The sequence below is a fragment of the Pseudophryne corroboree genome, chromosome 1 (genome assembly GCF_028390025.1).
Source record: "Pseudophryne corroboree isolate aPseCor3 chromosome 1, aPseCor3.hap2, whole genome shotgun sequence".
NCBI lineage: Eukaryota > Metazoa > Chordata > Amphibia > Anura > Myobatrachidae > Pseudophryne > Pseudophryne corroboree.
In genome coordinates this window covers 1,084,114,003-1,084,127,165 of record NC_086444.1, presented here as the reverse complement: position 1 = coordinate 1,084,127,165, position 13,163 = coordinate 1,084,114,003, and the positions used below count along the sequence as shown (strand labels likewise).

Below are 13,163 nucleotides of genomic sequence, written 5' to 3'. Positions count from 1 at the left end.
GAAATTTCAACTCGGTCGATTCCTGCATTTCCTGCAAACAGGAGTGTCTATGGGCCTCAAATTGGGGTCCATTAAGGTTCAAATTTCGGCCCTGTCGATTTTCTTCCAGAAAGAATTGGCTTCAGTTCCTGAAGTCCAGAAGTTTGTCAAGGGAGTACTGCATATACAACCCCCTTTTGTGCCTCCAGTGGCACTGTGGGATCTCAACGTAGTTCTGGGATTCCTCAAATCACATTGGTTTAAACCGCTCAAATCTGTGGATTTGAAATATCTCACATGGAAAGTGACCATGCTGTTGGCCCTGGCCTCGGCCAGGCGAGTGTCAGAATTGGCGGCTTTGTCTTACAAAAGCCCATATCTGATTGTCCATTCGGACAGGGCAGAGCTGCGGACTCGTCCCCAGTTTCTCCCTAAGGTGGTGTCGGTGTTTCACCTGAACCAGCTTATTGTGGTACCTGCGGCTACTAGGGACTTGGAGGACTCCAAGATGCTAGATGTTGTCAGGGCCCTGAAAATATAGGTTTCCAGGACGGCTGGAGTCAGGAAAACTGACTTGCTGTTATCCTGTATGCACCCAATAAACTGGGTGCTCTTGCTTCTAAGCAGACGATTGCTAGTTGGATGTGTAGTACAATTCAGCTTGCACATGCTGTGGCAGGCCTGCCACAGCCAAAATATGTAAATGCCCATTCCACAAGGAAGGTGGGCTCATCTTGGGCGGCTGCCCGAGGGGTCTCGGCTTTACAACTTTGCCGAGCAGCTACTTGGTCAGGGGCACACCCTGACTGAGGAGGACCTGGAGTTCTCTCATTCGGTGCTGCAGAGTCATCCGCACTCTCCCGCCCGTTTGGGAGCTTTGGTATAATCCCCATGGTCCTGACGGAGTCCCCAGCATCCACTTAGGACGTCAGAGAAAATAAGAATTTACTTACCGATAATTCTATTTCTCGTAGTCCGTAGTGGATGCTGGGCGCCCATCCCAAGTGCGGATTGTCTGCAATACTTGTACATAGTTATTGTTACAAAAATCGGGTTATTATTGTTGTGAGCCATCTTTTCAGAGGCTCCGCTGTTATCATGCTGTTAACTGGGTTCAGATCACAGGTTGTACAGTGTGATTGGTGTGGCTGGTATGAGTCTTACCCGGGATTCAAAAATCCTTCCTTATTGTGTACGCTCGTCCGGGCACAGTATCCTAACTGAGGCTTGGAGGAGGGTCATAGGGGGAGGAGCCAGTGCACACCACCTGATCCTAAAGCTTTTACTTTTGTGCCCTGTCTCCTGCGGAGCCGCTAATCCCCATGGTCCTGACGGAGTCCCCAGCATCCACTACGGACTACGAGAAATAGCATTATCGGTAAGTAAATTCTTATTATCTGTCATCGTTATCGTCAAGTGTGTAGGGCCCTTTTACATTTAGATGACTAGTAAATGCCAGGTTATATTTGTAAAGATAAGATTTTTCTGTAGAAGTGTCAAATAAGTTTAGTACTGCCTAAATCTGTATGTTATTGAGATTTGTTTATTATTATAGTATATATAAAGTCTTTCATTTGCATTCATTCTCGAATCACTCTTCTATGAAGTCACTCATCTATGTAGAGAAGGATCCAGTTATTAAAAAATAAATAAGGCCACTCAAGGTTAAGCTAGGCAAAGCTGCTTCATTTATGCTGTGCTGTGTGCATTGCTCAGTATAATCATACAAAGCTTCCGTGACTTCCATTATTGCTTACTACATAGATACTTCATGCTTTGTGCTTCTCTTGGGCTCAAGAACTGCTGCACCTAATAAAAAAAAAAAAAATCTACACTTACATCACCCCTTTCAGGTGACTCCATAAATTAAGATTCTACCCCTGATAGTCTGACTCTTAGGGTTGGTAGAAAATATTTGATGTAGGTTGTTGCTGAAATGCCCGCTGGCAAGTGGCATCATAAGATTCATGTTGTGCTAGCTCTAATTCTGCCAGTATTATTTCACTTCTTCTTTAACAACCACATTTCTGCAACCATTATTTGATGGTGTTGTCTTTCAGAACTGGTTGGTTTGATCTCTCACCGTGCCTTCTTTTATTGTAATACCCATTTTCCACCAAAATCCGAAGACCGATCCTGGATTTGGAACGGGTCGGCGCCATTTACACTGCACATGGGTGCAGTCTCATCATCGCCAAGTGCCGGGGAATCAAGATCTTATTGGGATTGTGTCAAAATCAGAACGGTCCAGACCCCAAAACGCCAAACTGCAGCGGTGCGGGGGGGAGGGGGGTTGTCCTGTTCAGGAGGGTGTCTGTCACAGCTGTCACCGGGAAGACGGTCAGGGAGAGATTACAGCCTCCCTGTGTGAAGCTGCGATGGGGTAAAAACCGTAACTGTCTCGACCATACAGGGAGGCTATAATATCTCCCTCCCTGGCGACAGCTGTCACAGACACCATTCCGATTTTTTACCCAATCCCCATACTGTAAACAGGACCCAGGTCAGATGTCCTGGGTTACCCATTAGTACTCCTTTCACACCGCAATAGGCGGGTCGCACCCAGGAGCCGTACACTGTGTGCTTCCTGGGTGTGACCTGCCTCAGGCCCCTTTACACTGGTGTCTCCAGCCCGGCCTATTGCTGGGTTTGTGACGCATGCAGGGGCTGTGCTTGTAGATCAGATTATCTCCAAACCCCGCCAGTCCATTCAGTGTGAACGGGAAACACATCGCATCGACCCAGCAAACCGTTCACACCGCACAGCTACCATGGTTGAAATACTGGGTCACTCGACCCGGGATATTTTCCCTGGGCCCTTTCGGACCGCACAGCAACCTGGGTTATGCATGCTCATGTGCAATGACCTGGGTTACAAGCTGGTGGTCTGAAAGGGGTATGACATTGCCCCTTAACCTGGGTCCAACACTGGTCGCTACCTGGGTAGGATGTCCCAGGTTTTTATTGGGGGGATCCTTTTCCGCTGAGCTGCATTCCCGGGTTATCGTGGCAATAACCCAGATTTTAGCGGTGGTGTAAAAGGATCATTCGTGTTGTAATTGTCTGTTGCAGGGAAAAACGTATTTAAGAGGAAAACCTAAAAACTGAAATGCAGACGTATTATGTTCTAACTTGCCTTTTTTCCTTTTTGTAACTGGTACACTTATGATTGATTGGTTTATACACCGTATGTAAATACTGGTATGTTGGACCCATCAGTTGCTATGTTTCTCTCCTTCTCTGCGGCAATTATGGTACCGGCCACAGCATCTCATTCCCTGCCATGCTGAGAGGGCATCTCCCCCTTCTCTCATAGCAGTGGGAGCCAGGAGACAGCATTAGTTCCAGCTCCTCCTGTGCATGATGGAGATTGGACAGCTGTTCGAGGGTATATTATAGATTACTTCCTATTTTCTCTAACGTCCTAGTGGATGCTGGGGACTCCGTAAGGACCATAGGGAATAGACTGGCTCCGCAGGAGACTGGGCACTCTAAGAAAGAATTAGTACTACTGGTGTGCACTGGCTCCTCCATCTATGCCCCTCCTCCAGACCTCAGTTAGAATCTGTGCCCGGACAGAGCTGGGTGCATTTTGGTGAGCTCTCCTGAGCTTGCTAATAAGAAAGTATTTTGTTAGGTTTTTTTATTTTCAGAGAGATCTGCTGGCAACAGACTCTCTGCTACGTGGGACTGAGGGGAGAGAAGCAAACCTACCAACTGCGGATAGGTTGCGCTTCTTAGGCTACTGGACACCATTAGCTCCAGAGGGATCGAACACAGGAACTCACCCTTGGTCGTCCGTTCCCGGAGCCGCGCCGCCGTCCCCCTCGCAGAGCCAGAAGACAGAAGCCGGCGAGTGAAGCAAGAAGATATCAAAATCTGAGACTCCTGTCTTCAGATGAGGCAGCTGTGCGCCATTGCGCCCACACTAACCCACACACTCCGGTCACTGTAGGGTGCAGGGCGCAGGGGGGGGCGCCCTGGGCAGCAATTGAGTACCTCCTGGCAAATAGAGCATATATACAGCTGGGCACTGTATATATGCACGAGGCCCCGCCATTATTTTTCACAAAATCGCGGGACAGAAGCCCGCCGCTGAGGGGGCGGGGCTTCTTCCTCAGCACTCACCAGCGCCATTTTCCTCTCCACAGCTCCGCTGAGAGGAAGCTCCCCAGGCTCTCCCCTGCAGAATCACGGTAGAAAGAGGGTGAAAAGAGAGGGGGGGGGGCACATAAATTTAGCGCAAATTCACTAATACAGCAGCTACTGGGTAAACACTAAGGTACTGTGTGATTCCTGGGTCATATAGCGCTGGGGTGTGTGCTGGCATACTCTCTCTCTGTCTCTCCAAAAGGCCTTGTGGGGATTCTGTCCTCAAATAGAGCATCCCCTGTGTGTGTGATGTGTCGGTACGATTGTGTAGACATGTTTTACGAGGAAGGCTATGTGGAAGCAGAGCAGGTGCAGTTGAATGTGGTGTCTCCGCCGACGGCGCCGACACCTGATTGGATGGATATGTGGAAGGTGTTAAATGATAATGTTAACTCCTTGCATAAAAGGTTGGATAAAGCTGAAGCCTTGGGACAGTCAGGGTCTCAACCCATGCCTGATCCTACAGCGCAGAGGCCGTCAGGGTCTCAGAAGCGCCCACTATCCCAAATGGTTGACACAGATATCGACACGGATTCTGACTCCAGTGTCGATGGCGATGATGCAAAGCTGCAGCCTAAAATGGCTAAAGCCATCCGATACATGATTATAGCAATGAAGGATGTATTGCACATTTCAGAGGTAAACCCTGTCCCTGACAAGAGGGTTTATATGTTTGGGGAAAAAAGGCAAGAAGTGACTTTTCCCCTTTCACGTGAGTTAAATGAGTTATGTGAAAAAGCGTGGGATTCTCCTGATAGGAAAGTGCAGATTCCCAAACGGTTACTTATGGCGTATCCTTTCCCGCCAACGGACAGGTTACGCTGGGAGTCATCCCCTAGGGTAGACAAAGCTTTGACACGCTTATCTAAGAAGGTGGCCCTGCCGTCACAGGATACGGCCTCCCTAAAGGATCCTGCGGATAGGAAGCAGGAAGGTATCCTGAAGTCTGTTTATACACATTCCGGTACCATACTGAGGCCGGCAATTGCGTCGGCCTGGATGTGTAGTGCTGTAGCAGCATGGACAGATACTGTCTGAGGAACTGGATACCTTGGACAAGGATACTATTTTACTGACCCTGGGGCATATAAAAGACGCTGTCCTATATATGAGGGATGCCCAGAGGGACATTTGCCTACTAGGCTCTAGAATAAACGCAATGTCAATTTCTGCCAGAAGGGTCCTGTGGACTCGGCAATAGACAGGTGATGCCGACTCAAAAAAGCACATGGAGGTTTTACCTTATAAGGGTGAGGAATTGTTTGGGGACGGTCTCTCGGACCTAGTTTCCACAGCTACGGCTGGAAAGTCAATTTTTTTGCCATATATTCCCTCACAGCCTAAGAAAGCACCGTATTACCAAATGCAGTCATTTCGATCGCAAAAAGGCAAGAAAGTCAGAGGTGCGTCCTTTCTTGCCAGAGGCAGGGGTAGAGGAAGTCCTCCCCGGCTTCCACTAAATCCACCGCATGACGCTGGGGCTCCACAAGTGGAGCCGGGAGCGGTGGGGGCGCGTCTCCGAAATTTCAGCCACCAGTGGGTTCGCTCACAGGTGGATCCCTGGGCTATACGGATTGTGTCTCAGGAATACAAGCTGGAATTCGAAGTGATGCCCCCTCACCGTTACCTCAAATCGGCCCTGCCAGCTTCCCCCATGGAAAGGGAGGTAGTGTTAGCGGCAATTCACAAGTTATATCTCCAGCAGGTGGTGGTAAAGGTTGCCCTCCTTCAACAAGGAAGGGGTTACTATTCCACAATGTTTGTGGTACCGAAACCGGACGGTTCGGTCAGACCCATTTTGAATTTTAAAATCCCTGAACATTTACCTGAAAAGGTTCAAGTTCAAGATGGAATCGCTCAGAGCGGTCATTGCAAGCCTGGAAGTGGGGGATTTTATGGTGTCTCTGGACATAAAGGATGCTTACCTGCATGTCCCCATTTATCCACCTCATCAGGAGTACCTCAGATTTGTGGTACAGGACTGTCATTACCAATTCCAGACGTTGCCGTTTGGTCTGTCCACGGCACCGAGAATATTTACCACGGTAATGGCGGAAATGATGGTGCTCCTACGAAAGCAAGGAGTCACAATTATCCCATACTTGGACGATCTCCTCATAAAGGCGAGGTCCAGAGAGCAGTTGCTGATCAGCGTAGCACACTCTCAGGAAGTGTTGCAACAGCACGGCTGGATTCTGAATATTCCCAAGTCGCAGCTGATTCCTGCCCTTCCTGGGCATGATTCTGGACACGGACCAGAAGAAGGTGTTTCTCCCGGCGGAGAAGGCTCAGGAACTCGTGACTCTGGTCAGAGACCTCTTAAAACTAAAACAGGTGTCGGTGCATCACTGCACGCGAGTCCTGGGAAAGATGGTGGCATCGTACGAGGCCATTCCCTTCGGCAGGTTCCATGCGAGGACCTTTCAGTGGGATCTGTTGGACAAGTGGTCCGGATCGCATCTTCAGATGCATCGGCTGATCACCCTTTCCCCCAGGGCCAGGGTGTCTCTTCTGTGGTGGCTGCAGAGTGCTCACCTTCTCGAGGGCCGCAGGTTCGGCATACAGGACTGGGTCCTGGTGACCACGGATGCAAGCCTCCGAGGATGGGGGGCAGTCACTCAGGAATGAAACTTCCAGGGGCTGTGGTCAAGTCAGGAGACTTGTCTGCACATAAATATCCTGGAACTAAGGGCCATATACAACGCCCTGAGTCAAGCGGAACCTCTGCTTCGCAACCAACCGGTGCTGATTCAGTCAGACAACATCAACGCAGTGGCCCATGTAAACCGCCAGGGCGGCACAAGAAGCAGCGTGGCGATGGCGGAAGCCACCAGAATTCTTCGTTGGGCGGAGAATCACGTGCAAGCACTGTCAGCAGTGTTCATTCCAGGAGTGGACAACTGGGAAGCAGACTTCCTCAGCAGGCACGACCTCCACCCGGGAGAGTGGGGACTTCATCAAGAAGTCTTCACACAGATTACAAATCGATGGGAACTGCCACAGGTGGACATGATGGCATCCCGCCTCAACAAAAAGCTACAAAGGTATTGCGCCAGGTCAAGAGACCCTCAGGCGATAGCTGTGGACGCACTAGTAACACCGTGGGTGTTCCAGTCGGTCTATGTGTTTCCTCCTCTTCCTCTCATACCCAATGTGCTGAGAATAGTAAGAAAAAGAGGAGTAAGAACAATACTCATTGTTCCGGATTGGCCAAGAAGGACTTGGTACCCGGAACTGCAAGAAATGCTCACAGAGGACCCATGGCCTCTGCCTCTCAGACAGGATCTGTTGCAACAGGGGCCCTGTCTGTTCCAAGACTTACCGCGGCTGCGTTTGACGGCATGGCGGTTGAATGCCGGATCTTAGCGGAAAAAGGCATTCCGGAGGAAGTTATTCCTACGCTGATAAAGGCTAGGAAGGACGTGACAGCAAAATATTATCACCATATATGGCGGAAATATGTTGCTTGGTGTGAGGCCAGGAAGGCCCCTACAGAGGAATTCTAGCTGGGCCGGTTCCTGCACTTCCTACAGTCAGGAGTGACTATGGGCTTAAAATTAGGGTCCATAAAGGTCCAGATTTCGGCCCTATCCATTTTCTTTCAAAAGGAACTGGCTTCTCTTCCTGAGGTTCAGACGTTTGTAAAGGGAGTGCTGCATATTCAGCCCCCTTTTGTGCCACCAGTGGCACCTTGGGATCTTAACGTGTTGTTGAGTTTCCTGAAATCTCACTGGTTTGAGCCACTTAAGACCGTGGAGCTAAAGTATCTCACGTGGAAAGTGGTCATGCTATTGGCCTTAGCTTCGGCTAGGCGTGTCTCAGAATCGGCGGCTTTGTCATGTAAAAGCCCCTATCTGGTTTTCCATATGGACAGGGCAGAATTGCGGACTCGTCCGCAATTTCTGCCGAAGGTGGTGTCATCTTTTCATTTGAACCAACCTATTGTGGTGCCTGCGGCTACTCGTGACTTGGAGTTACTTACTTGGAGTTAGTGACTAAGTTACTTGATGTAGTCAGGGCTTTGAAGATTTATGTAGCCAGAACAGCTGGAGTCAGGAAGACTGACTCGCTGTTTATCCTGTATGCATCCAACAAGCTGGGTGCTCCTGCTTCAAAGCAAACTATTGCTCGCTAGATCTGTAACACGATTCAGCAGGCTCATTCTGCGGCTGGATTGCCGCATCCAAAATCCGTAAAAGCCCATTCCACAAGGAAGGTGGGCTCTTCTTGGGTGGCTGCCCGAGGGGTCTCGGCATTGCAGCTTTGCCGAGCTGCTACTTGGTCTGGTTCAAACACTTTTGCAAAATTCTACAAGTTTGATACCCTGGCTGAGGAGGACCTTGTGTTTGCCCATTCGGTGCTGCAGAGTCATCCGCACTCTCCCGCCCGTTTGGGAGCTTTGGTATAATCCCCATGGTCCTTACGGAGTCCCCCAGCATCCACTAGGACGTTAGAGAAAATAAGATTTTACTCACCGGTAAATCTATTTCTCGTAGTCCGTAGTGGATGCTGGGCGCCTGTCCCAAGTGCGGACTTCTTCTGCATTACTTGTATATAGTTATTGCTTAATAAAGGGTTATGTTATGTTGGCATCCGTTGGTTGATGCTCTGTTGTTGTTCATACTGATAACTGGGTATGTTATCACAAGTTATACGGTGTGATTGGTGTGGCTGGTATGAGTCTTACCCTGGATTCCAAAATCCTTTCCTTGAAATGTCAGCTCTTCCGGGCACAGTTTCCTTAACTGAGGTCTGGAGGAGGGGCATAGAGGGAGAAGCCAGTGCACACCAGTAGTCCTAATTCTTTCTCAAAGTGCCCATGTCTCCTGCGGAGCCCGTCTATTCCCCATGGTCCTTACGGAGTCCCCAGCATCCACTACGGACTACGAGAAATAGATTTACCGGTGAGTAAAATCTTATTTTTTCAACACCCTTTACTAATGTATACCTACTTTCATTTTGTACATTTCGCCAGCCAAACTCTGTCTTCAGTTTTCCTTGCCCGAAACGGGCTGCTTGCTCACTTATGACCAGTGAAATCTGACCTCTCCATTGTACCTTGCGAAATTAAGGTTAATCTCAATTGACACTTTACCAGAACAATTTGAGGAACTGTGCGATTGGACAGCGATTGTGTCACTAATCTTCCTGTAGAGATTTCTTCATGATGACTCTTACATTCTATAGACAGCTGACCGATGGAAAAATGTCACTGCCCCAGTTAACTGCGTTTGATACATTCTGATGTATAATCTTGTATTTTACAGGTGTAGGATAATAGTTCTATTCTACATATAAAAGCTCATTGCTTAGATTGTATGGGTCTGTATTGTCAGGATGAATATGAGCAGCTGAACTATGCCCAGCAGCTGAAGGAGAGGTTAGAGGCTTTCACCAGTGACTTCATTCCTCATATGAAGGAAGAGGAGGAGGTGAGTTCTCCGTGTCTACAGATTGGTGTGGGTGATACTGTGGAAGTGGACTATTATAATCACCCATAATATATGGCCACTCTGGACACTGTTACATATCACCTAAAAGCCCTGTACCTTTTAAATGATTCTGCTCAAACTTGTTTTTTCTTGTGTTCATGTTATTTCCTTTCATCATCTTTAAATGTTACTTTAGGAGAAAATGATCATGTTCTTAATTGGCTTTGCTCATATTTTATTGTGGTAGCCCTTCAGGAATAGAGTGATTGTAGGTTTCACATTCAGTGATTAGTTACATGATTTAGACTGAGTTTTCTCTTAGGTTTTCCAGCCCATGTTGATGGAATACTTCACTTATGATGAGCTGAAGGACATTAAAAAGATGGTTATTGCCCAGCACTGCACTCAGAAAGACCCCACAGAACTTTTCAGAGGCCTAAGTCTCTGGAACGAGGCTGAAGAGCTTCAGAAGTTGCTCAAGTATTCAGTAGATGAAAAGGCAGAGGAAGGTAAGTGAGAGTGCCACTGTATTTTAGTATTATCTGCTGCAAGTGTACTGTAGTGCTGAACTAGGGGAATACAGTGGACAATAAGATACTAAACTTGAGACTAATAACAATTTTACATACATATACGATTACAGTGTGCACTGAGCACAATTATGTAGAGAAGATAATTCAGTTATAGCCCGCAGGCTGCAGTTAACGCGGATCTCTGAAGGGCTGAAATCCAGGTCAAATGCTCTGATCCCGGTTGCAGCAAAGCTGTTAACCCATATTTAGAGAGAAAAAAATTCCTGCATTCTATGTGTTAACGTGCAAGAAAAAGGGTATGCTATTGAATAGCCCGGGACGTTAAAGCCAGAGGCTACCACCCAATATTCTACCTCCATAGGGGACACTGGCTTTACAGGACAGGTAAGGCGGTGCCGACAGTGGACGTCCAGGTCCCTCTGCACCCCCACCAGATCACCCTTTTTCCAGCTCTGTAAATCACGGCAAGTAATTGAATCCAACCCAAAGGGGCAAGAGTGTCACTGTACTCTACTCTGGTGGGTACGGTTCTGATTAGGCTGATTAGGGAAATAGCGGGAGACTTTCTACTAGATTTCTCAGCATAGGTGTGGTAAATGTCATGGTAACAAGGAATTGTTGCATAATGTGCTGTAGGTTTGGATAATTCTACCATCTACGTCTCATATGGACAGAAGCACCTGCGACATCCTCATTGCTTACACTTCTGTAAATGGGAGATTGTGATGAACAGTTTAGATTTATTGTTTTTGTTGGAATTTATTTCGGGAAATGTAGGCTCTTCATGCTAATTTGACGTTATATTCCTATATACAGCATTTGCCTGTTTTTGTATTCTTGTGATATTTTATAAATCTGATCTCATTCCCTAATATGTGGCCTCCTTTACAGAAACCACCACTCAGCCGACCACTACATCCATTTCCCATCTTCCTCCGGAGGTAATGCTGAACATTTTTAGTTACCTTAATGCACAGGAGCTTTGTCGCTGTAGTCAAGTAAACAGTAAATGGGCACAGCTGGCAAAGACTGGATCCCTGTGGAAGCATCTTTACCCTGTGCTGTGGGCCAGAGGTAAGCCATGCCTGTTTGCGTTGTGTGGTAGGAGTCACTGTACTCACTTTGTTGCAAGAATCTGTTTCTTTATTTTAAAAATAGACTTTATCCTCTTGTCCAAATGAGATCGAGTCCACCTATGGTCATAAGTCTCCATGCCCGTTTATATTGCATCTTCTATGCTTATTTCTTTTCATGAAGCTTTTCCACGCTTAATGCTTTATACTGGAGATAAATACTTTTGATTACTTATTATTATAATGAAGAGGGTATGTGGCATCGCTGCTTTCCGCAGGTATGTATACACTCTGATAACAGCCAGTGCGTCTTACAACTGTCCTTCCAGTGTGTCTCCTGATCTAGGATTTGTGTCATTTCAACATTTTACAGATACGTCTCTTCCATGTGACTGTTTAATGAAACGGATGATTACACAGACTTGTATATAACACATAAAACAACTTGTGTTGTGTATGGCTATAATATGTTTTATCTGTTTTATATCAGAGTCTAGATCAAATTAAAAGTGGATGTAGGATGATTGGTTACCATTGAATCCCCTCCTCCCAAGGCGTTGTGTGCTTATTGAGAGAACATCTCTGTCATTCCCTGTAATGTTTACTGTGGGTACTAAGTTGTAGTCCTTTCTTTGCTGGAAATACTAGCTGTGTCTGTTTGTAGGGAACTGGTACAATGGAGCGGCTGCGCACCTGGACACAGAGCCAGATGAGGACTGGATCTCCAGTAGGAAGGACGAAAGCCGGGCATATCATGAGTGGGATGAAGATGCAGATATTGATGAGTCTGGTAAGGAATTGTTATAATAGCTAGTTCTAGTACTGTAGTGGTTTTTAAAGGACAAAATGCACTGAGGCGGATTTGCATGTGGACGGAGTAGCTATCGCTGCTTTTTCATCTGAAGCAGTGGCGATACCTCTGTATGGTAATGCATCAGGAGGCATCTGTTACATGTATGCACCTCCTGCTGCAGTAGTGATCTGAGCTTCGTCCTAGGATGCAGGCATTGGATCACTGTGTCACTATTAGGTGGCTTGCAGCACCCATGAGGTCGCGCAAGCCGGCCATTGCAGCCTTTAGAAGAATCCAGGAAATCTCCATCCAACATCAGAGATTGGCCTCTTCCCTCTCCTTAAACAGCAGCAACACTCCTGTTTTCACAAACAGAGGCCGTCACTGCCCCCAGATGGCATCAGGCTGTCAGTCACTAACAGTCTGACGCAGGAGTGCTTCTGTTGTCGCAGGACCCATTTGTGCATGTGCAGATCGGGTCCAGCACATTCGCAAAGTACCGATAATCAATACTTTGCGGCATGAGAAGCAATTTCAGCTAGACTTGAGTACGGTCATGTTTGTTGTAGATGTGCACACACCCCATTCAAAGTGAATGGGAGAGTCTCTGTGCGCTCGCCGGCGTGCCTGGGTACCCCGCCTGTGATGTAGCGGCTCCATCTGTATATACCTTACTACTGGCGGCTTACATTACAGCAATGGTTCCTTTTACATCTGTGCCGTAGTTGCAAAGAACTTGAGCACCAGAGAGATCATTTATCCAATTATCAACACTACATAAATTCTATCTACACCAGTAGCTCTTTTGTATAAATTAGTTTGTGTTTTTAGTTTAAAGGGGTATTTCCTTTCACATAATATGTATATTCCAAATCGTAAAATGGTTGAAATTAAGTGGGTGTTTTTGTGTTTTTTTTTCAATCAGGAAAACCTGTTTGTGTTAGCGCAGCCATTAGCCTTAATTTGAGCAAACGTCATCTGTGGGTTTTTTTCTTTTCAATGAAATGTGCAAATTGAACCCCTGTCCTAACTAACTGCCTGCTGTGTACTGTGATACTGTGTGTAACCCCTGTCCTATCTATCTGCTGTGTGTATCCCTCACTGTTGCTTTGAGCATAGCAGCAGTAAAAAACGTTGGTTCTTCAAATCAGCAAACTTGAGATTGGAGCTGGGATGCTGAGGTGACTGCTATAGGACAGGA

The 13,163-nt window shown here is 47.2% G+C and overlaps 1 protein-coding gene across 1 annotated transcript in view; it reads left to right on the top strand.

The window, feature by feature from the left end:
* The window catches only part of FBXL5 (F-box and leucine rich repeat protein 5), a 107,220-nt gene that overhangs the window by 36,496 nt on the left and 57,561 nt on the right, over positions 1 to 13,163 (top strand). The window contains exons 3-6 of the mRNA XM_063921178.1: positions 9,468 to 9,563; positions 9,886 to 10,072; positions 10,988 to 11,170; positions 11,834 to 11,959. Of these exons, the coding sequence (XP_063777248.1) occupies positions 9,468 to 9,563; positions 9,886 to 10,072; positions 10,988 to 11,170; positions 11,834 to 11,959 (592 nt within the window). The remainder of the gene's footprint in view (positions 1 to 9,467; positions 9,564 to 9,885; positions 10,073 to 10,987; positions 11,171 to 11,833; positions 11,960 to 13,163) is intronic.